At 40.0% G+C, this 24,734-nt stretch overlaps 1 protein-coding gene across 2 annotated transcripts; it reads right to left on the bottom strand.

The window, feature by feature from the left end:
- Positions 1-673: 673 nt before the first annotated feature.
- LOC127438367 (max-interacting protein 1-like) lies at positions 674-24,734 on the bottom strand. Of its 2 annotated transcripts, none has more exons than XM_051693906.1 (6): positions 24,404-24,734; positions 22,042-22,150; positions 19,180-19,209; positions 8,899-9,013; positions 4,958-5,147; positions 674-3,846 (listed from the first exon to the last, which is right to left on the bottom strand). In XM_051693906.1, the coding sequence occupies exons 1-6, from the start codon at positions 24,621-24,623 to the stop codon at positions 3,677-3,679; spliced, it is 834 nt and encodes a 277-aa protein (XP_051549866.1). In that variant the 5' UTR covers positions 24,624-24,734; the 3' UTR covers positions 674-3,676. The 2 variants fall into 2 exon arrangements, with proteins under 2 accessions (XP_051549866.1, XP_051549867.1); XM_051693907.1 differs by lacking the exon at positions 24,404-24,734 and adding an exon at positions 22,291-22,837.

The following is a 24,734-nucleotide window of genomic DNA, read 5'->3' as shown; positions in this document are numbered from 1 at the left end:
AATCCATGTCTTCAGAAGTGATATGATAGGTGCAGGTGAGAAACAGGTCAATATTTAAGTTCTTTTTTACTATAAATTCTCCTCCATGTCCAGTAGGTGTCAATATGCACGAAGATTGGGAATCACCAAAATCAAAAGAAGAATGTGAAAGTGAAAGTGGAGATTTATAGTAAAAAAAGGACTTAAATATTGATCTGTTTCTCACACACACCTATCATATCACTTCAGAAGACATGGATTAAACCACTGGAGTCTTATGGATTACTTTATGCAGCCTTTATGTGCTTTTTGGAGCTTCAAATTTTTTTTCACCATTCACTTGCATTGTATGGACCTACAGAGCTGAGAAGTTCTTCTCATTTGTGTTCAGCAGAAGAAAGTTATACACATCTTGGATGGCATGAGGGTGAGTAAATGATGAGAGAATTTTCATTTTTGGGTGAACTGTCCCTTTAAATTTTTAGATTAAATAATAAAATGGATTGCCTGGCCCTGGATGCTGAACGGTTAGTACAAGACTCAGAACACTTTTACACCTAGCTTCAGTGTATATCTTCTAGTGGAAGGATGATATATTGTATAATTAATTTGTTCTGTTTATGTGGATACTTTTTGTTTTCTAAAAGGCTATAGATCACTCTAGGACCAAATGAGAGACACAAGGCATTTCAGGTCTTTTTTGACAATCTTGGTGTTTATTGTATGTATTGCATTTGAACTTGTAGCTAGAATCAGAGTGAATGTTTACAAAGAACGGCCACAAGTTCAACAGGACCTCTGTTCACCCTGGGTGGAAAAGCTTTACTTTTAATAGACCCCTTTACCCGAGTCTCTCGACAGGGCTCATATTCACCATGCATCTCAAAACATAGATGCTGTTTCAGGATCAGTTTAGCTTAATTTCCTCATATCGGAGTGACTGAGATTAGTGGGAAAGCTGATCCCAGACCAGCACCACATCTCTTGGAAGTCTTAAAATGGCCTGAAAGAGACATTGATGAGCCATTCTCATCATAAACAAAAGAAGTACTGGCATCTCAGTATGGGCCCTGGCTTTAAATAGTGCAGATTTATAATCCAACAAAACATTATAAATGAAAAGGAGTGACAATAAAAGAAGCAACAAGAGAGAGGTGTTCTTCTGTGGTTTGGCCTGGTGTTAAGAGCATCGCGTTCAGACTCGAACACCCGGCCGTCCAGTGTAGATGTCTCCTCATGACCAACAAGTTCACATCAGTCTAAAACATCAATACTAAAACTCTCTTAACAATGGGAGGGTGTACAACTACTCCACACATATGGGCCGTTCAGCAGCCAATAGCATTTGGTTGACGCTGTATCTGGAAAGCGAGCAGATGTTCAAACTGCTCCATCACAGGCAGAACAATTCCAGATCAGACCTGGCTTTCATTCGCACTAAAAAGCAGCTCTGCGTTTGGGGGAAATCACAGACGTTGCGAGTAAGAACATAGGAATAGAGATACACAAGCTTTAGCATTAAAAGAACGGTGAGGGGAATGCAGTCAAAGATCTCACGAAAGAAATCGTTTAGCCTCTTCTCCGATACCGGATCAAGGAGTAAAAATAAATATGACTTGAGGAAAGTGGCTAAAATCTGAATGCTATTTTTACCCCACACAAAAGGAAATAATAATAAAAAATGAGTTAACATACAGTACAGCGGGAAGCAGGAGTTCGATGAGCATGACGCAAATTTGTGCCGATTTTGCCACACACGCGCCGCTCACTCCATGTCCACGGCACGCGATTCTCACGAAACCTGTCAGGAAAATGTCCTGGTCCTATTTTACTCCAAAATTAAAAGAAATCAATTTTGCAAAGACATTTTTTTTGGGCCATTAAGATTTGTTGCATTGTGGCGCTATTTTATGACAGTTACGCACATTTTACCTTGCCATTCTCATTACCGCAATGCAAAAAAAGATGGTCATTACGATATTCTCATTACCACAATGTGGAAAAGCGATATATTCATTGTTTATACATCACTGTAGTACTCCCTTGCGTATTTTAATTTGAAAAATCATGGTACAACAGCATCTTTTTTACTGTAATACTTTAAAAATGAAAGTGTTACGGTAATGAGAAACATCACTGAAAATTTTAATGGGAATAGTCAAAGAAAACATCTGAACGCATTACGGTAATGAGAACTGGGGGGTAAGAGTCTTGAAAATGATGTCACAATGCATTCAATCGTAATGGTCCTAACTGTCAGCTTCACTTTAATATTTTTTTTCATTTTTAACTATTTAGGGTTAAATGTGACCAGGACATTTTCTTGACCGGTTTTATGAGAATAATCCTGCTAGTAGTGGAATGCCTTTCAGCTTTAAAACAAATAAAATTATTAACAAAATAGTATAAATAAAGAGTGCCACTTTAAAGTTTGCATGCCTTTAATAGAGGTCCACGCTTTGGCGTTCACTCGTTCCGTTGTTTGTTCTTGTGTGTTCGATTTTAAGTACTTTAGCGTGTTGGTTTTCTTGTTCTTTATTTGCATTTTTTTCAAGAAAGTCATCAAATTCCTCGGGCAGCCACAGAATTGAAACTAACTGACGTTTCATCCAGTATAATGAACAAATAATACTGTCCATGCCACCATGAAAGACTTTCAGAGGAAGATAGTCAATCTTTGCAAAAAATATCATTTAAAATGCACAAAACACAAGACATACAGCAACAGAGGCAATAGTTCTACCCATGGGTAACAACCATTTCTTTTCAACTCAGTTTTTCACTTTAACTTTAAATTTATTAAACTATTGTATTTATGTACAAAAGCGAGCAAGTTGGCTTTGCTCTTTTGGACGGACACAAGGATTGTGTCTCAGAAGTTGGAGTGCTAATGTGTTGATTTTGTCTATAGGACTTTATTGCTTATTACTGCCAGAAGAAACATCTATGTAAACATGGGGGTGGGTATTCTCTGACGTGGCATCGGTTCTATGGAGTGCTCTACGCAGTCAAGTGCAAGATCGCTTGGTTTTAGCTGCTGCGTGGAAATTATTTCCACATTCTAAATGCACCAATATTCCCACAGCCATGGGATTGCTGTTTTTCCTTTGTCTTTGATGAAACACAGCAGATTTTTCTGCTTTGTTGGTTTTGTCACGTAGCACCATTTACAGTCTTTGTCGCAGTTGAGCAGCGATGTAAAAACAAAAACATTATACCAGACGAAAAGAAAACCAGTTATGGGGTTACTTGTGTTGATATGAATCGTAGGTTTTGACGAATGTTTCACTAGTGACCAGCTCACAACCCGTTCATGTAAAGAATCAACAAATATTTTTTTTTTTATATATACAATTCAGCTTTACATTTGGGAAAAAAAGGGGTTTCTATACTGACAATTATCAGTTTAATGCTTCATAGAATCTTTCATCTGGGATAAAACCATCTTAAAACTTATTTTAATCACAATCACAGATTGTTTCTATCTCATTCATTTAATATCGGATACATTCACGAACATAAAACAACAAATCAGGCGTTTTCCTCAGGGCAGGCGGGCTGTGTTCTGGTCACCAGACTTAAATAAGAGTCTCTGATTGGTCAAGGAGGGATAGGTGGCGAGGAGGCAGGACTCATTTTGAGGGCTGGGATAGTGTGTGTGTGTGTGTGTGCGTGTGCATGTGAAGTGGAGCTGGTTTTAGGAGCTGAAGGCCAGTTTGATGCTGCAGGAGGAGTAGCCCTCATCGCTGGCAGTGCTCTGTAGACTGCTGTGGTCGTCCAGATCGCTGGTGCTGGCTGTGCTGACGCTATCCAGCTCTCCTTGAGAGAACTCTGTGCCCTCCACGTCCACCTCCATCTCTTCTGTATCTAAAGAGAGAGAGAACATTTTTGATGTATTGTGTATCAGATTCATACTGGCTGATATCTGAGTCTATTACTAGTGTGTATGCATTTAGATTAAAGGAAAATTCCTGGTTCAGTACAAGTTAAGCTCAATCGACAGCATTTGTGGCATAATGTTGATAATTTTATTATTAAAGAAAGCAAAAGTTGAGGTTACACTGAGGCACTTACAACAGAAGTGAATGGGGACAATTTTTAGAGGGTTTAAATTGAGCTTTTATTTTGAAGTGTTTCTGTGTTGTTATGACCAAGGAGCTCTTGCATTACAACAGCAGCTTCCCACTCCAGAAAAGCTGGTCGTTACACGAATCAAAATGATTATTAAACCGCAAAAGGCTGCTATTTAAAAAAAGAAATATGTAGTCTGTACGTGCCTAACGATGCAAAGTGAATTAGCGCTCTGCTCACTGTCATCTGCTACAAACAGACCACGTGATGCTCATGACGGTGTGTTCCTTGTATGGTCAAGGAGCTCTGAAAGGTATGAGCACTTTCTGTTTTCATATCAGCACAACACCGACTCCACACATTCACTTTGAAGCGTGCGGCAAATGTTTAAATATACAGTTCAATCGCAGCTTTTGCTGTTAAATAATCTCACTAGGACATAGCGTGATTTTAATTGTTTAATAATGAATGCTTATGGAATGACATTCATCCGTCAGATGGTATCGCATTTTTACCAGCACGAGTACAAGTACATGAGTGTGGTATCAGACCCGATTGAGATACCAGTATCTGTATCGTGACATCCCTAGTTTTAGGGTTTGTTGACATTACATCATCATCATCGCAACGAAGATGTAAAATTGGCTATAACTTTACACAGAAAAGGTTAGCAAGTTAACATGCATATTGTTTACATCTTGTGGCTATACTTTTGAAATGGTGAGTATTTTAACATTTATGGATTGGCCCCGTTCACTTCCATTGTCAGTGCCTCACAGGAACCGCAATTTTTGCTTTTTTTTTTTTTTTTAAAGAAGTCAAAATTAATCAATATTATGCCAAAATACTGTCGATTGAGCTGAACTTGTATTGAACCTGGAATATTCCTTTAATGCAGAGCCCATACCTTGGTCTGAGTCGAAGCGGTCGGATCGCTCGGAGCAGACGGTGGAACCTACGCTGTCAGTGCGTAACCTCTCTCCCTCGAGCACGCCCCCGCCACCCCGCAGCAGGTCCAGACGCCTCCGGAGGTGACGCTGCTCTCGCTCCAAGTTATCCAACTGATACTGAGACTTACGCTCCACTTCCTCCAGTTTCTATGAGAAGACAAAGAAACAGTGACTCATGGATCATTACAGATAATCACTAACAACATACACAAGAATTTACAGTGTAATCCATTGTTATTGAACTTCTGTATCAGTAAACACACATCCATCACTACAACATTTTCGAAGGGTTCACACACTTTTTTGACCAATACATTTCCATGAGCTTTCCAGTCGTTTGTAAGGATTTATAAAAATGATTCAAATTCACTGGTGAATTATTCTGAACAATTGCTGAACTGGTTCCACCAAATTATTGAAGTGACTCAAAAAGAATGATTCACTCGCAAATCAGACATCACTATGACAATTACTATGGAATTTTAAACACCCTTTATTAAGAAATGAAGCAGGGAAAAATGAAGGTGAGGCATGACTTAAAGGGTGTGTGTGTGTGTGTGGTTTGTCAAGCTCATGACTGTTGGCTGTTTACTACAGTTTTGAACCCAGTTCAGATCAATAATCCTCCACACGTGACCCTTTTGACTTCGTAATACATTACACTAGAGCACAGTATAACCCCCAGCTAAAACCACAGACACGCACACACATGGGCACACGCATACTGTAACTGGTTTGGAGAGCTTAACCTGTTATGGAGGGGAAAACCAGTAGGACATCAGAATGAAAAGCAAGCTGCAAATAAAGGGGGAATTATCACATACATATTTTAAACAATAGGTAGCCTCTGTCTATAGTGGTTGAGGGAGATTTTACAAAACTCGTTTGTCACTTCCTCTCTGCTGTCAGGTATTTGTGTGTTCTTTAATGTGTCGTGGATTTTTAAATTACATGTATGTGAAAATGTCCTCTTTGTATCCAGGAGACCTATTCAGGAAATGGATGTTTTGGCTAACCAATATTGATTTTTCAATGGCCATTGCTAACACTTAGACAGCGCAATGGCTGGTATAAAAGTCTAAATTAAAATTTAATTAAAATGTCAAAAAGGGATATCTATGGGGGGCCTGGGTAGCTCAGCAAGTAAAGACGCTGACTATCACACCTGGAGTTGCTAGTTTGAATCCAGGGTGTGCTGAGTGACTCCAGCCAGGTCTCCTAAGCAACCAAATTGGCCCGGTTGCTAGGGAGGGTAGAGTCACATGGGGTAACCTCCTCGTGGTCGCTATAATGTGGTTCTCGCTCTCTGTGGGGCACGTGGTGAGTTGTGCGTGGTTGCCGTGGAGAATAGCGTGAAGCCGCCACACGCGCTAGGTCTCCACGGTAACATGCTCAACAAGCCACGTGATAAGATGCGCAGATTGACGGTCTCAGACGCGGAAGCAACTGAGATTCGTCTCCGCCCCACCTGGATTGAGGCGAGTCACTACGCCACCACGAGGACTTAGAGCGCATTGGGAATTGGCATTCCAAAATTGGCATTCCAAAATTGGGGAGAAAATAATTGTTATTATTATTCGGTCCAAGTCATCTATTTCAAAAATGTTTTTTTTTTTCTTCTTCATACAATTTTAGGTTTGTATTAATATAAATTAATATGGTGGCCCAATTATATTTTTGTCTACAAAACTCATTTCAAACATTTAAGCATACGCCTTCAGATCAAAAGGTTTTTAAGATCATGAGAAACATGTCAGTCACGTAACCCCAAACTTCTGAATGGCAGTGTACTTTGGTTTTCCACATGCTGATACATCTTGTACACAATGCGTGTTAGGGCTGTGCCAATATAATAATATATCGGTATATCACATTACCTTTTCTCACAATATTGTATCAACACTTGTTGACTTATGTATCGATAGTTTTACTCATCTATTTGAGTGCACATATGTCCAACATGCCAATAATAAAGAAGCACATAGTCTAAATAAGAACAAACTCTGACCCCATTTACACCTGGTTTTTAGATGTGTCTCAGATGATCTGATGACAGTGTTTACACCTGGTATTATCATGCATCTCCTGTGACCACTTGGGTTTGCATTTAGAAGGAGGGACTCTGCTATCATGACGACTTGCATCAATCACTATGTCAGTGTGTTACTGCATGGTACTAAACCGTGAATAAGTCATAAAGACAAGGAAAACGTGAACAAATTGGGAACACTTTTCCTCTATTTTTTTTTTCATCAACGATAAGGAAGACGAGATGAAAAAGGTGCATCATGACGATAATTAAAGCATACAGTTGATGAGAATATGACGAGGTTACAATGATACTACAAGATATTACCAGAAGAAAAATCTAGATAACCATCTGTTTATAGAAAACTATTTTAGATATGAATTCATCTAATTCAGTGATCCATTACGTTGCAGATTTCTAAGCTTGAGCTGCGAGAGTTGATCGCGCTAACACTGGCAAAATGAACTACTTCTAAACGGGGTAAATACATCATCCAAACTCATCCTATTTATGCATGAGATTCAATCACAATATCCACAACATATATGCAATGTAACAACTCATGCAGTTTCCGTAAAAAACTCTAGAGCATGAAGAATTTAGAATACAGTAGGCTAACCACTAAAAAGTAGCTAATACTTAACTCTATTCATTATTATTTCAGGAGCAGGCTTTTCACAACAAGGACAGTATAAATCTATCAAACAGAGTAAAACTGACTAAACTTAATGAAAATAACATGTCAAAACATATTTCGTCAACTCATTTTAAAAGGACATTTTTGTCAAAAAACTAAAACAAAAAACTGTGTAAAAATGAACACTGGTTTTAGCGCAACGGTTGATTGACAGGTAAGGGGTGGTGCTTTACTGCTGGGGGACACATCCCGGTCACATGCGCTTTTGACTACCTCTATATGTGGTTTTTGTCATCCAATCACAAAATGTTTTAGACCCCATATTATACCTGTATATAGCGCTGACCATTTGTGATCGGATTACCCGGAACGCAACTTAATACCACATGTAAACAGGGTATCTGAGATTGACGTTTCAGAAGTGTGATCAGAACCACTTCTATGAGGCGTGAAAGAGGTTAAAACTGAACCCGCTTCATTCATTCTTTCTCTCGCAGACACGCTGGCTCTTTTTCAGTTACAATCCAATTACGATATCATGAAGTATGACAATATATTTTATGTATACTTTTTTTTTTAAAACAAAGTATATCCTAGCCTTAAGTGTAGCAATTGTAATTGGCTTATCTATATAAAAAAATTTTTGTCTTTCACTTTTTTGAAAATCTAATTAGCTTTGATATAATTAGCTTAAAGGTGCTGTAAGCAATTTTTTTGTGAAAAGGTATGCAAAAAATGTTTCTACCCCCTGAAATGTATTAATGAAATAAGTGTAGTGAGATATCTCAAAGGTCTCTGTGTCAGCTCTAGACTGCAAACAAATATGTGTCTGCGGGCCGCAGTCTCTGGCACTTTCTGCCTGTCAATCATTTTGCGTGTTCTCATAGTATTGCAGTTCCCGTGAATTATTGAGGCTTAATGCCATTTTTATGCCATGTTGGTTATAACAGTTGTCAGTTGAGGGCACTATTTTGCTGCTGTTGTTTTTGACAACTGCTTCTGCTCTGTGTTGGTCTCAATAAAGCTCATTTGGTATCTTTGAAGGGCTTTTCTTTTTCTTTTTTTTTTTGGAAAGAGGGGGTGTGGCAAACACAACAGCTCAACTTGCTGAAATTCCAGAATGGCTAAAATCGCTTACAGCACCATTAATTTAGAAGCAACAGAACCCGATGGGAGGTATCTGGGAGGCGATGGGATCACAAGTATATGTGCACAAGTGTGAGTGTTTTTACCTTTATGTGTGCTTTGGCCTTGTTGAGCAGTCCAAGTGTGGTGTGACGGCTGCTGTCTGTTCCCAGCGGGATGAGAGTCTTCAAACGCTCCAAACACAGACGGAGATGGGCTCGCCTGAAGACACGTGAAAACAGAAGCGTCAGCCTGATACATACACTTCTGATCAAACGTTTGTGGCCACTTCACTGACATGTTTCTTATGATCTTAATCTTTTGATCTGAAGGCGTATGCTTAAATGTTTGAAATGAGTTTTGTAGACAAAAATATAGACATATATTAATTTCATTATCAAACTAACATTTTATTAAAAAATACGTTTTTGAAATGGATGACTTGGACCAAATAATAAAGAAAAGCAGCCAATAAGTGCCCAACATAGATGGAAACTCCTTCAATACTGTTTAAAAAGCATCCCAGGGTGATACCTCAAGAAGTTGCTTGAGAAAATGTCAAGAGTACATGTCTGCAAATTCTAGACAAAGGGTGACTACTCTGAAGATGCTCAAATATAACACAGTTTTGATTTATTTTGGATTTTGTTTAGTCACAACATAATTCCCATAGTTCCATTTATGTTATTCCACAGTTTTGATGACTTTACTATTATTATAAAATGTGAAAAAATTATAATAAAGAATGAGTAAGTGTTTCAAAACTTTGACCGGTAGTGTATATACACACACGCCCTGAAAATCCCTAACGAACATTCTGTGCTTATGCGTTCGAGGTGAAAATTTACAGCAAACAAAATATTTTACAAGAAAAGACAATAGTGCGTTCTCCACCTTAAACACAAAGTGCTCATGCACACCCGCACATCCAACAGACTACTTAGGGATTGTTCACGCAAAAATTCTGTCATCATTTACTCACCCTATGTTGTTCAAACATGTATCACTTCCTTTATTCCACCGAACACAAAAGAACATGTTAGGCAGAATGATAAGGACTGACAGCCTTCATTCACTTTCATTACAAGGAAAAAGATGCAATGAAAAAGACAGAAAGTCATATGTGTTTTGAACGACATGATGTTGACAGAATTATTTTTTTATTTTTTTGGGAAATATCCCTTTAAAGAGCACTTTAGGATCTCAAAGTGCTTGAGGGTGTATCCATTCAGAAGTGGAGATAACCTGAAAAATTCTCCTCCCAAAGAATGTCCTTTAAAAGACGCATTCTATGAGAGTATGGGCAAGAAAGTGCTTGCGTGTGAGTGATTGGTATCAGCAAATGTGCTTCTAATTGCCTTATTGAAGCTTTTCAACCCTAATTCTGTTGGCATTCATTCTTATCAGCAATGAAGATGGCTGCTCTGTACCTTTCACACTCACACAAACACTGTCTGTCTGCCCCGTGACAATGGCAGATTTATCATGAGCCTTATCACTATGTCTGAGCACCACCGGGAGGGCACTGTTATCAGAACACCCGTTACACATACACACCCATCGCAGACGTTCCACTGTCTGCCTCTGTGTGTACGTTCATTGATCAACATTGTGCATTAATGACTATGGGAGTCTTTTAGGTTTTTTAGCTCTAGTTATAACTGTTACAGACTTCAAGTTTGTCTACACAAACTCACCCCACAACCTATTTACATAGCAACCAAATTAAACCCAAATATCTTTAAAATACTTCTCACGCAATCCCGAAACATCTCCGATATCATCAGTCTACAGACATGGTGTCACGTCACGCTCAGCAGTGCTTGCTGGGAAGGCTGTACATGTTCATGTGTTTGCTTTAGGCTGTGTGTGGCATGATAAATGTCATCGTTTAAGTCATCAGACGGCGTCCGTGCCAAACAACAATCACTATGTTTGTCGTCTTGGAGTCAAAATGATAAAACAACATATATTTACCTAACTATGACATCATAGCAGGTCACGCAACAAAACACTTTAGTTTCTATGGCACTTAAAAAAAGTCCTTTGGCCATTACATAAAGAAAGGTGGATTTACAAAACAAAAACAAACAAAAGTTGTTCATAAAAATGGTATAGGTGTGTTTCTGTTTGTGTGTTTGAGTTACTATGAATAACCTGTGGCGTAATCGACTATCCAAATGCAGCAACATTATATAACATGTTTGCCAGAGCTTCGACGAACTTACGCATGGTACATGATTGCACTTTGTTACCCCTGATAGTCGTGGGTGTGAAAATCTGTGCTTAGATGGATAGATAGGGCGAGTTGTAAACTCTTCTGCATTAGTTATATAGAGAACTCAATACTATGTATAATAATAACTCAATTCAACAACATGCTTCTTCTGTTTGAGCATGTTCAGGCCTGTTCTTACACCCCAGGCAAGACAGTTTTTAATCAGTGAACATCTTCGCATGTACTTTAAATGACTCAGTCTACACATACGCGCGCATGCACGCACGTACGCACACACAATATCATAGGGAATACGTTTAAACAAACAAGCACCAAAATTGCCCACATCTGATAGAAGGATAGAAAGACAATCAGGCAGATATAACGACAGATAGAACGAATGATGCATAGATGGAACCTTAGTGAGATTTACAGAGCGATGGATATAGACAGAGAGATAAAACGATACAAGAGCAATAGAGATAGATACAGATAGAGAGACAGAGCGATAGAACAATCAATAGACAGATAGATAAATATGAACAATTGGAGATATCTCATCAACATCTTCTGATCTTTTACCTCCTGCACATGGCAGCACCAGATTTATGACCACAGGCCAGACAAGAGAGTAAGAAAAGACGGAAGTGCTCTTTAGACCGTCTTTTGTAGCGTACATACCAGTGGTTTGCTTAGTTTTGTTCACCTTAATCTCAACAAAACAACCATACCACAAGGTGAAAAGGGTTTTATTGGCTGGTGAAAAGCACATGTTTAAAGGGTTTGTCATTTCTTGCTCTTGTAGGTTCAGAGACAGAGTCACTGTGTTTGTGGTCTGCACAAACACCCCTCATGCCGTCTTGTGGCTCCATGTGACCTTACGCCTGCCTGCACCAAATCTGGCGGCTGTCTGTATACAAAGCACATTCAAAACCACAAGAGCATTTCAAGTGTTTTCATATTTACAATTTGACCATTTGGTTCTGCTTTTGTTAGACGGGGTCAGGGGTTGCATTTACTTAAAACTCTGTCATTTACAGATTTTTTTAATCATTGACGGATAATTAAAAATGCTGTCCATCATTTTCACAGATACCACCGTATATCACTATAACTGGTAATATGCGTCTCTACCACTTGTGTTGGGTTTGAGTGGAGGGTCTCCGATTTCAAGACTGCATACATCAATCATTACGTCAGTGTATTACTGCATGATAATAGAGCGCAAAAAATGTAAAGAACAAAAAGCGTGTAAAATTGCCACATCCAACTGTGAATTTACTGATCTAACCGCAAACATGACGTTAAGAGCAGAATTCTATGTTATTTGAGTGGAGTACAGATTGAGGTTCAGAAGTGTGTATGTCATCTGTTTCACTTTGTTGATATCAGGCACACTTTACTTGGTTTCACCAAACTCGCTTGGGGAGTCAAAAATCTATTATTTATCCACTGTTATGTGTATACCATTATAATGGATGCTATGCCCCTGAATGTAGCCCCTACACTTAAGAAATGAAAACAAGTATTATGGATAAAAATAGACCGTGATGGAAAACTCAGTCTGTCAGAGTGACAGATGAAGATTTTTTCTAGCGTAACCTCTGGACGGGGTTGTGTATGGAAACAAGGAATGTCTGAGAAGAACACACAAATGAACACTTTATCTGAGAATATGGATAACCAAAGGACTGTGAAAAACACAGTATGTGCTCTGCCAGGGTGGGGGTTTTATTAGGGGTTGAAAACACATGCTTGCCCCAGATTCTGCTTGGTTTATTGGTAAATAATGAATGTATAATGAATGGAACTGTCATGATGTGATGGGCCTGACATGTTAATAACTAATGTCAAGGTTAAGAGGCGGTCGACACGTTCCTAACGAGTTCCTTAATTGCATTGTGCAAAACTGCACAAAATTTCGGTGCAAAAACTGTGACAAAAGTGCACATATTATGTATATGACGCATGTATATAAACACACACCAGCGGTTTCATCTGTGGCAGGAAGTCTCACATTTTCTCACACAGAGTCAACACCTCTGCCGGTGCAGCAAGCAAAAACTGGTAGTCTTGCACTGATATGAAAATGCACACAAAACAACAAGCTTTATAGGGAGTGTGCATAGTTCATTCGGAGCATTATTTAGACCTTTTGATTCTTCAAGTGAGCACGCACAGTGCATCATCTCTGCCGTACATGTAACGTGTACCACGGGCGAGGACGTATTTATAGCAGCACGTGCATGCAATACAGATGAAGTCTGGAGCAGTCGCATATGATGGCATGGATGCAACATATAGCAATGCATGTACTGTACATGCGCATACTTGAAGAGGGAGGGTTGTTTCCAATGGATTCCACTTCTTGTACGTTTTTCTCCCTTGCCTCACATGGCCAGGTTATTGCACACCAGTGCATAGATTACAGAGCAAGAACAGGCTTTGGGTTCTCAAGCCCTGATCCTGAGCTGATCAATACAGCAGGACTGACAGCTTTATCTGGGTTACCAGCTTTTTTAAGCCTTGTTTTATTTAAAGATCTATCTCCATGCCTCTTTTATGATGTCATAATGAGTGAGCATGTGGAAGTGTCACCCTCAGAGCTGTAGCGGTTCTCAAAGCAGCTCTCGGCTCTCAGATTAAACGAGAGCAACATCCTCCCCCACTGCACAAACACACAGATGGGTCATTATTTATGCTAGCCCTCCCTTCTCGTGAAATCTGCCCGAAAACTGGACATTTAAAGAGATGCACTAACATAAAAGCAACATACACTGGGAATAAAATGCAGCCTTTCAACATGGGCAGAGAAAGGGAGGAAGATAAAGGAGAAAAGGTGGGGGTAGTCAGGATGGAGAGAATGAGAGGAAGATGAATAAAGAGGTAGGAGGAAAAGGTAGTGGCAGAAAGACAGTACAGACAGCCACAGTGACAGCACTCTATGTAAACATGCTTGCAAACAATGAAACCTTTGAGCGGTGCATGGGGTGAACCAATGATAGTTTACTGTACTGCATGACACATAAAAGAGAGGGAGAGAGAAAGAAAAACAGATAGAGCGAGGGAGGTACAAACAGACAGATTGAGATCTACAACGGTCCTACAAAATACCCTTGTTGCATTCCAGGTTAAATGCTACAGGTAGAGTGATGGCTACAGACTACAGGGAAATAAAGAATCACGTACACACTCCGACAGTAACAGCTGTGGTGAAGCAAGACCTGCACTGGCCCATCAGTAACACATGGATTAATTCACACATGCTGAGCTGTAATCTGCTCCACACAGCCCAGACCAGCAGACCCTACTCACATGCCCAGAGTTTGTGCGTGTGTTCATGTGATCGCTGCCCCCATCCCTAAAGCCCCTGCAGATGATTGTGCACATAGAAAACACAGATTTTGTTACTGTACAATTTTCTGTATAGTACGTTTCAATTGGCCAGAAGGTTGTGAACGTGTTGGGGTTGTAATCTAATAAATGTGGGATAATCCCAAAAATAAAAGGGACAAAATGAGAAAACAGATGTCACCAGATGTTTGGATTGCACCACTCTCTCTAAAAATCCACTCAAGAGAAGCTTTACTTCCCCATAAGGACACCTAATCCGAACACAAAAAAAATACACATAATGGCAGTGAATGGGCTAACAAGCGTAGAACTCTTCCGTAATCAGATCAAAGGCCATGGCACACAAAGCAAGGGAACATGAGTGCAGATCAATGGGGCTGGTTATGATTGAACGACCTTCAGGTGCTCAGATGTTTGAGTGGCAGGCTTTGGCCGTGTCTCGTTTGGAAGGCTCCGTCCTCTGGAGGTCGCATTTGTCAGCCGCATACGTCATCAAGGCTGTCTCGTTTCAGAAAAGCGAGTAGGACACTTCGAATACAGTCTTCCAATGCGACCTTCTTTCACGGGAATTCGGAGGATGCATGAGGTTTATCCTTTGTGGGCACTCACAACCCACAATTATTTGCTTCAACGGAAATGTCAAAAAACAAAAAATGATGCCAATTTGCCCGTAAATATGTTCAAACACAAGTAAAGTTATTTCCCAAGTTGAAGTAGTTCAGTAGATGGGTGCACAGTATATAATATGTATAATTATATTAATATATAATTAAAGTATTAGACTAAAAGTACACCTGTAAAATCTATTTTATTTTCTCTTTACATCTTTATAACTCTCCTAAAATTTACCTCATACATTCCCTTGAAAGGGGACTTTGTTCCCTTCTCACTCAAAGCGCTCGCGCTTGTTAAAGAGTGGTGTGCCGTCATAGCAACCATGATACATTCTGTTTCCATTTGTCCTACGAAGGCCGTCTCGTTTAAACGAGGCTTGTTTAGAGGACACTCGGTATACTGCAGCCTTCAAAGGACACAACCTACCTAGCATGCAGCCTTCGAAATGAGACACAGCGTTTGTCCAGCTTGCTACAGTGTTTCCCTATGATAACAGAACTCAAATCTGTAGTTCTGTGGTAAGCCCTAGGGACGTAACCACCACATACATTGATGGATGTCCCTAACAATATTTTAATTAGTGGTCGACCAGTACTTGTTTTTCAAAGGCCCATCCTTCAGCCAGGGCTATTCAATACAATTTCTTGGGGGCCACAGTCTTGCATAGTTTAGCTCCAACCCTAATCAAACACACCTGAACCCGCTAATCAAGAACTTCAGGAATACTTGAAAATTAAAGGCAGTTGTGTAAGAGCAGGGTTGGAACTACTGTATACAGTAGGCCTCCAGGAACAGAACTGAATAGCCCTGCATTAAGGCTTGGTCACATTTACCTTTGCATGGAAAACTTCCACAAGCGAATATGGAGTGGGAAGGTGTTTAGAGTTTAAAACCTGCATAAGCTACTTGCCATGCAGTCTCTTTTTAATACTGCACTTTATCCTCTAAGAGTAAAATTATTAAGAAACTCACTACTAAAATGATTTCCTCGTCCACTGTGAATATTCAGTGTAGCTTTGTACAAATCAAGAAACTTCCTATTGGTCATCGCTGCAAATTCATGTGTCAAAGCAAAATGTGCATCTGGAAATTTCTTCACCACCAGAAGTCCATCAGGCAAAATTCCTGATCATGCAGATTCCCATTAAGATACCTGTACTGCACCCCAGGAAAGGAAAAAGTGATCAAGCTTTAAGCTATAAAATTTGGTCACGCCAACCTTGAATTTTTGGTTACAGCATTGGTAGGCCCACAAACCTATAGCGTCAAATTTTGACACGGGACAGACGTCTAGCTATACAAACTTCAGGTTTTAAGGGTGTTGCTCATAGTGTTCAACTGCCTATTCTATTCAGGTACATTATATTGATTGCTTCCTACTTAAATTGATGCTGAGCTTGTAATTGTTGAATTGGCTTGCACAAAACTAGTAAAGAGAAGTTGAAATATGTTGGGTGTGGTTGTGTAGCAAACAAGCTTCATGGTGTCATCAAGGATGTGGGTCTGTTTGTGTGTTGTCTTTGTATCCATTTTTACCAGTTGCCATGGGTGTTGCATTTGCAAGGAGATGTCGTCCCTGAATGCAATGAAACAGGGTGTTTTTACAGAACACACAGTACATGTGGGGCAAGGCAGAGCACTAGTGACCTTCAATTCTCAAATGTCCTCTGCTATACTCTTCTGACTGAGTCCTGAAAGACGACTGTCATAGGAGTTTGTGTCCTTGCTTTCTGACTTAACCAAAACTGCCAGACCTTTGTCAAACTTACAGAATGTGAGTGAGTCTACAATGCCCTAGCACATGTGCAGGTCTGTATGCACTTGCTTATTGGACCAAAGATCATGCCTCTTAAGCTGCTTTTGCCAGCCAAGAACAATTTTCAGATATCAAGTTGAAGAGAACAGCCAGTTCTAGTTCCCCTGGGAATTCTGGAAACCCAGAAAGGGGAACGTTCTGACTCCAGCTTCCTCTGTACTGCCTTAGCACACAGGGAGGACTCATGATTCTTTTCGAGGGCGGAAGGATGTTGCAGTCAACTTGCCCGTGCTCCTCTATATTCTCAAAAGAGCTTTTCTTAGAGCTGGCAGACTATTTTCAGTAAACCAGCTTGGCAGATTTATTTCTGAGCCTTTGCATTCCAACTGTCAAATGCACTTCGGCCCACACAACCACAACAAGAAGCTTAACACACAACCAAACACCTTCACTCTCATACAGCTAATAATTAACAACCACATAACAACCGTAATTGGAAATGAAATCATGTAGAACTTGGCAGTTTACTAGAAAATTTGCCAACTGCAACACATTGTTATTTTTAAGCTTGCAACATGCAACCCAAATTTAGGAAGCTGAGGTTCACCACATCTGTTCAAAGACATCACAAGATCAAACAGCGGCATGCTTGACTGAGTGCATGTATGTGCTATCTGCGTATGTGTGTGTTTTCTGTGTGTGTTGTGGCTTGCAAGAGGCAAGAATGCGGTCACAAGGATTTCATCTTCTTCCTCTTCCTTTCTGATGCACAAAAACACTGTAGCTATCTGGCATCACATCTCGGGTGAACTCAGTGTATGTGATGCCTGACAGACACAAAATGGCCACTGGTTGCCAACCAGGGCTGCAGTAAGGCCATGGCGACAAGGAATCCCATTGTGCCTCCAGGTGGCCTGACATGTTGTGGCAACAAGCTAAAAATGCATTTCAAAGTGTTGTAGGTCGTTCCGAGTTGTTTTAGCTACAGAAATAGAAATTCTAAATAATGAACTTCTCTAATAGGTACATGGAGTCAGGGGCATTTTGGTGCTGGGTGTGTCTGCTGACCCGTCATCTTGTGTTGTGTAATATTTGTTTGCGCTAACACTGAGGGTTGTTCAACTAGCCCTGTCCTCTTTATCTGCCCCAAACCCACACAACTCCACACCGCCACACTGACAACTTCTCACATGGGTGGACATTATCTGAGAAACCCAGTCGGCTTGGGAGGAGATGGGTTTGAGTATACTTACACATATGCACACACACACACACACACACACACACACGTGGTTTATTTAAAACATCCTTTACTAGAAGTGCTTGTGTTTTGTTCCATCAATGAGTAAAAGCAACTTGATTGTAAGTGTTCATCCATTTCGTCCAACCCTGGGCACATGTTTCCTGTCTCACCCATCCTGTCCCATCCCAGATGATTGGCAAGCAAACAGGCATGAGTGGGCCATGCTTAATAAAAGTTAATTGAACTGAGCTCCAGGTCTTCAGATAGAGGGTCACAAAGGAGTTCATTTTAGTCTAGACAGAGTTCTTTGGAATCTTTGAAGTGGAGCTTCCCCTATTTGCGTGCACAGATCCTAAACAACAGGCCCCTCACTGTCGGTGTTTAATGTTGATCAGATAAGCACTCGAGAGACTTTAGTCTCAAACGCATAACTCCAGCACTACATGCTGAACATTCAAGCAACTAGAACGTACAGTACATCACTGGTAGACACACACACATCCACTCTACATTTTGTCTTCCTGTTATGCAACTGACATTGTACAATACTCTTTACAAAGGACATGAACAGTGAGACTCTGGTTTCTGCCCTCTCCCTGTGCTCTGGGTAGTAATCTGAAACTGTGGCAATGGTAGTTGTGAAGGATCAAGGAGCGGTGTGAGGGGATAAGAGGGAATTCCCTTAGATTAGCAGAATTGGGCCACCTCTTGCTTTTACTTTTAGATACCTGTTGCTGGATGGAAAGGGTTGAGGACAACATTTTTCAGTAGTCTTATAACTGTTTGTGTTATTTAGGTTTACTTTTTTTTTTTTTTTTTTGTGCATTTTAGAATTAGCTTTAGTTCTAGAGGTCCCCACTAGTACTAGAGGGGGAGTTCCATTCATTTTTCCACAGGCAACTTAATTTTCAACAATAACATAAACTTTTAAAGAAAGACACCTCAGACATGGTTTGTTTGCTTCATCTCTAACAACTCTTATGAAGGATTTAATCAAATCTGTATGGAAGAATGGGAAAAGTCCTTACAAAACCAAGAGGGGTGAAAAAGTGGCAGGCACTGTTTTGCTCTATTGATATATTTTACCTCACAATACTGCAACAATATTATCATATCGCGACCCAGATATCTATATAATTCGCTCTCGCTGATTCCCACCCCCATTCAATACTGGATACTATATATATATAAATTGTACTTACCGATTTTTCTCCAGCTCATTGTGTGTAGACCTATAAAACAAAAATGAAAGAATGAACAAACATAACTTATTATTTGTGTTTGTGGGTCTTTGAGGAATTAAGTGCACTAAACGTTTTTATCATAACCCACATCATAAACATACTGTTAGCTCATTTCTTGAGCACTTAGCTCCTGAATTAAAAGTCAGCTCTCACTGTAAGATCAGAGGTCATCCGAGTGAACAAGCCCAGCCGCTCGTAACGAACAAGTCTATGCGTCTTTATAGGTTCCAATGGATTTACTAATTAATCTTTATTGGGGGATGAACCAGCCCACCCTTTGCAACCAATCCAGTAGCTCCAGTAGGAATTATTAAGACTCCTCTAAATGACCCACATGTCACTGCAACTCTTTGTTTACTGCAACAACAAAAAAAAAACTGAGAAATGAAGTGTGGAGAGCCAAGAAGGGGAGCACAATGACCTGCCTATATCTCAGCACGTGAGAGAGCTCTCCTTTTCGTTCAATGAGTGAGTACCAGTGGCCGCTCTCTCTCTCTCTCTCTTGCTCTCTCTCTCTGAGAGCACGAGCCAGTGTTATGTTATTGTAAAGTGAATCAGCCATTCCTCTAAAAGGTTCTGCTGAAAGCTTTTCCAAAGCTCTAACTGGCCGGCCGAACCGTGCACAGCAATGCCATTGCAGGGGTAGCACGATGCGGCCGCAGTAGGGCCCTGTTTCTCCATGAGTCATGTGACCACTTCTCTTTATTGGTGACTATTAATACCAGAAGCGTGTTTTCAGGCACCCTGTCGCTGACCTGATGGGATTGCCGTTTCTGCACTGGAGGATGTGTGTGGGTTCAAGAAGGGAGGAGGAATGCAACAAGGGACAAAGAGGCAGGTGAAAAAAAAAGGAATGGTATGGCTGTGTTTTCAGATGGACAGGTTTTGAGATGCTCAAAAATGCTGTCTAGATAGGCAGCTCACTTGGTTGAGATGCTCAAAAATGCTGATAGGCAGCTCACTTGGTTGAGATGCTCAAAAATGCTGATAGGCAGCTCACTAGGTTTTTGAGATGTTCAAAAATGCTGTCTAGATAGGCAGCTCACTTGGTTGAGATGCTCAAAAATGCTGTCTAGATAGGCAGCTCACTAGGTTTTTGAGATGTTCAAAAATGCTGTCTAGATAGGCAGCTCACTAGGCTGAGATGCTCAAAAATGCTGTCTAGATAGGCAGCTTACTAGGTTTTGAGATGCTCAAAAATGCTGTCTAGATAGGCAGCTCACTAGGCTTTGAAATGCTCAAAAATGCTGTCTAGATAGGCAGCTCACTAGGCTTTGAAATGCTCAAAAATGCTGTCTAGTTAGGCAGCTCACTAGGCTTTGAAATGCTCAAAAATGCTGTCTAGATAGGCATCTCACTAGGCTTTGAGATGCTCAAAAATGCTGTCTAGATAGGCAGCTCACTAGGTTTTTGAGATGCTCAAAAATGCTGTCTAGATAGGCAGCTCACTAGGTTTTTGAGATGCTCAAAAATGCTGTCTAGATAGGCAGCTCACTAGGTTTTTGAGATGCTCAAAAATGCTGTCTAGATAGGCAGCTCACTAGGTTTTTGAGATGCTCAAAAATGCTGTCTAGATAGGCAGCTCACTAGGTTTTGAGATGCTCAAAAATGCTGTCAAGATAGGCAGCTCACTAGGTTGAGATGCTCAAAAATGCTGTCTAGATAGGCAGCTCACTATGTTTTGGAGATGTTCAAAAATGCTGTCTAGATAGGCAGCTCACTAGGTTGAGATGCTCAAAAATGCTGTCTAGATAGGCAGCTCACTAGGTTTTGGAGATGTTCAAAAATGCTGTCTACACAGACAGCCTTATTTATATGAAAACATACAAATGCCTTTTAAACAAATATCGTTTGTCAGATTAACTCATTGTTTAGTTGAAAAGTAGATATCTAGATATTCTATAATTAAAGCATTTAAATATATTCTATATCATAAACAAAAATAGGTAACCTCAAGCAACAACGTGATGCATCTTTTTATAGACGGATTAAAACGCATGTTACGCGGTTTTCGTTAGAAAACAACTATTTTATCGACATTTAGACAAAAGGGAAACAAAATACTTGTTTCTGAAGTGGGATAACGAAAAGACATAATTTAATAAAGATGCCTCAGGCTGTTCACGTTGGCAGCAAGAAAACAACAGTGGCTGTAAATAAGAGCGGTGTGTTCAAGGGTCTGGGGTAAATTTAACATCACTTTCGAAAAAACAAAAATAAGAAGAAGAAGCGCTAACTGATTATCTCACGGGTTACTTAGCGGGTTATTGATCGAAGAGAGTTAAAACGGACGTCTTGTGATTGCCTGCTAGTAGACTTTCGGTTCAAACAAAACGAAACCCCATGACGTCCGAGAGCAAAAACAGGACGTGAGTTTTCACACGGTCCCTAACCTCAACGCTGCAGTAGTCCCGTTTGACAATCAGCTGATGAGAGCTCCCCTCCCCCAAAACAAATCCAGCAACAAAATAAAATAATACAGCTTCATTTACAAGCTGTAAGGTCTATTTTATAACACATTATATCAATATTGCAGTGTTTTCAGCCCATCCGACTTGATGCATAGTGTTAACAAGTTTAAAGTTTAGGCCGTTTTAAACATCACAAAACCAACCCAGAAGCTTCAGAAGCAATAATGACAAGTAGCAATAATTCATAATTCAATAATTAAAAATAATAATAAACAGTAGCAATAATTGAAGCCCCTATTTTCCAATGACAGATGTCATAGCAGTATGAAATATGTCTTTCTCTGGCTTTGCACCAGCAGTTTTTTATCAACTCTAGTGGAAGTTAAAAGAAGTCACATCATGTGCTTACCTGTTGAGGTTGCTGTTGTTGTTGAACTTTTTATTTCGGAATTTCCTTTGTCTCTGGTAGCTGGAGTGCTGAATAGACGGAAAGGTCGAGGCATATCCGTGTTCACATTCTGAAAAAGACACCGCAGAAAAGTGTCACACTTCTGATCACACATCAGTCACGGGCCCTTTAACAGCAATACACACTCTGATCTTAAAGACGCGGCATTTGAAATGATACAAAGGTGATTTATAACCATCAAAACTGTACCTCTGTCTCTCCTTTCTATAAATTCAGCTGCTTCCAGTAACCTCTGGATATTGAGCACAGCAGTCATCCTTTTAATTAATCTAGAGAGTCTGATATGTGATCACGGTGACAACTATCGCTATGAAAACGGCTGAAAGCGTAGCATTGAATATTCCTCGGATGCTTCACTTGCTATGTGGTTTTGTTTCAGTTTGCTTTATCGCAGACTAGAGATATTTCCTACAGCGTTAGCAAGCTAGTAACATCAAATTCTGTCCAATTTGACAGAAATAAAATCTCAGATGTCGTAATATCAAAAGTGCTTCAGGAAAACAATCTACTACAAAGTATACAAAATGAATAAAAAAACAGGTACAAAAGAGTCCCCGAGAGCCCAGCCTGCTTAGTCCCTGGTGCTTGCGCTGTCTTCTCCTCTCCCCGTTTGTTTACCTACTGTTTTAACAGCTGAGCGGATAGAGACCAAAACACGGCATTATGGGAAATGTAGTTCCTCACATAACCGGCCCTTGAACTCGAGAAGGGAAAGCGAATTTAAAGCCCAGTCAGCAAGCGGAGCATATTTAAACACCATCTTTGATGTTTATGTCATTTCGATTGTCTATCTATTGCATCTAAAGCGCTAAATTCAGGGTTTTTGTGCTAATGTCTAACCAATGAAAGTATACATATGAAAATTTTATTCACTATGCAAAACTTCCAGGACTTTGCCAAGCCTGGAAGTCCCTACTTTTGCGTTAGATGTGTTCAGATATGCGTGATAACCCGGTGACGTTTACAAAATACGTCTTTTTTACGGCTATTTCCCTGTTTGGCTACACTTTAAGTCCCACAACCCCTCACTTTCAGTCACGCTCAAGCCACGCCCAGCAACATATGACATCACAGCACCACCGAGCTGTGATTGGTCAGAGACCCATGATCGTTGGCCAACGCAACAAGCTCTGGCCAATCAGAGCAGCGCAGAATGCGCCATGTGGATGTCATGTGAACACCCCCCTAAGAAACAGGAAGGCAACACTGGGAAACTTTTGAAGTAGACGTCTGCGGTCTGCATATCAAAATTCACATTTTCTTGTATGATGCGGGTCTTTAAAATTGCAATTAACGCAAATAAAAGCGAGAGAGAGAGAAAAAAAATGGATGATTTAGATGAGCGGCTTGGCTAAACATGATCTAAATCTATTGTTCCCTAAGTGCTTTATCAACAAACCATCATACTCAGTTGGACAACATCAGTTTTATATTGGCCTCGATGACCACATTTATATGAATAAAAACAGCAATATAAGCATTTATTACTGCTTTTCTCTATGGGTTTATCTGTTTTTGCACTCATACTTTAGGCCTGGACAAAGCAAACTATAATACTTATTAAAAAAAAAAAAAAAAAGCCGCATGTTTCATTGCTTTTATTTATTGGTATTCATCATTTCATTATCTTTGACAGATCAAAATACATACATTTTTATACTTGCTGATAGAGAATGGAAAATTAAGAGATGCAAAACACTGTTCACTACAGTAAAAGATGACGTCAGCTTGTGTTTTGTGCCAGTCAGAGCTGTTTATTTATTTATTTATTTACTTGTTTATAGAGAAAGATGGAACAAACAGCCTGGTTTCACTGGTGAACAATGCCAGACTTTGAATGGCCCCATATGACAGTATATGCCAGCTCGGGACAGTCAGCATTAACTGCGCTGCAGAGGGAATTATTTGCTGCTTTTGTACCCCTGGCATATGAAATTAAATATATAGACATCTAAAATGTGCAATTTTTCACTTTGTGCATTAACTGATCAGAATTTAACCATACGATCAAACTAACACTTTAAAAGTTAATCCATTAGGTGCTTATACGCATGTTATAACACCTTTAAATATGAAAAGGTCTCCTCTTTAGCATAGAAACCCGATCTCTTAACATCATAGTCTGCATTGGGGCTGTAGTGCATGGCATATTGTGCCACATTGCACATGTTCCTTGTCTACTTGGCTGATGGTTCGTTGAGCTCAATCCCTTTGTTGTCTGAGTCTATTGACAATGAAACAGTTTCTCTGCATAACGCAAAAGAGTCAAAAACAATCGCACGTGCACCGTAATTTCACTTACTTCCATCTTTCCTTTCGGCGCTCTCAATGTAACTGGCCGCTTCCAATAAAACTTGGACGTTTTTCAGAAAAGTGTTTATCATGGAAGAGTCTGAGGAGTTGAAGACGTCATTGAAAGGGCAAATAGACATCTCAAAATCTTGCTGATCCAAAGATGTTTCGGACTCCAGAAATAAGTCTTCAGTCTTTACGTCTCTTTGTTGTTTCTCACTCCTCACCATTTTGTCCCTGGACACTGGATATGTTTCGGCTTGAAACTGTTTGTGAGTAATTGTGGTGTGCTGCGCTCTGTGGATCTACTGAATAAATGAGGGGAATGGAAATGGATGAGG

The sequence above is a fragment of the Myxocyprinus asiaticus genome, chromosome 49, assembly GCF_019703515.2.
Source record: "Myxocyprinus asiaticus isolate MX2 ecotype Aquarium Trade chromosome 49, UBuf_Myxa_2, whole genome shotgun sequence".
Taxonomy (NCBI): Eukaryota; Metazoa; Chordata; class Actinopteri; order Cypriniformes; family Catostomidae; genus Myxocyprinus; species Myxocyprinus asiaticus.
This window is presented reverse-complemented; position numbering and strand designations above follow the sequence as displayed.

Excerpts from the sequence above, each read along its gene's own strand:
- LOC127438367 (XM_051693906.1), bottom strand. The coding sequence starts at position 24,623 with ATGGTGAGGAGTGAGAAACAACAAAGAGACGTAAAGACTGAAGACTTA. Across the intron at positions 9,014-19,179 it reads AATGAGCTGGAGAAAAATCG|GCGAGCCCATCTCCGTCTGT; the intron begins GTAAGTACAATT and ends ACGTGTCTTCAG. Across the intron at positions 3,847-4,957 it reads CCGCTTCGACTCAGACCAAG|ATACAGAAGAGATGGAGGTG; the intron begins GTATGGGCTCTG and ends CTCTCTCTTTAG.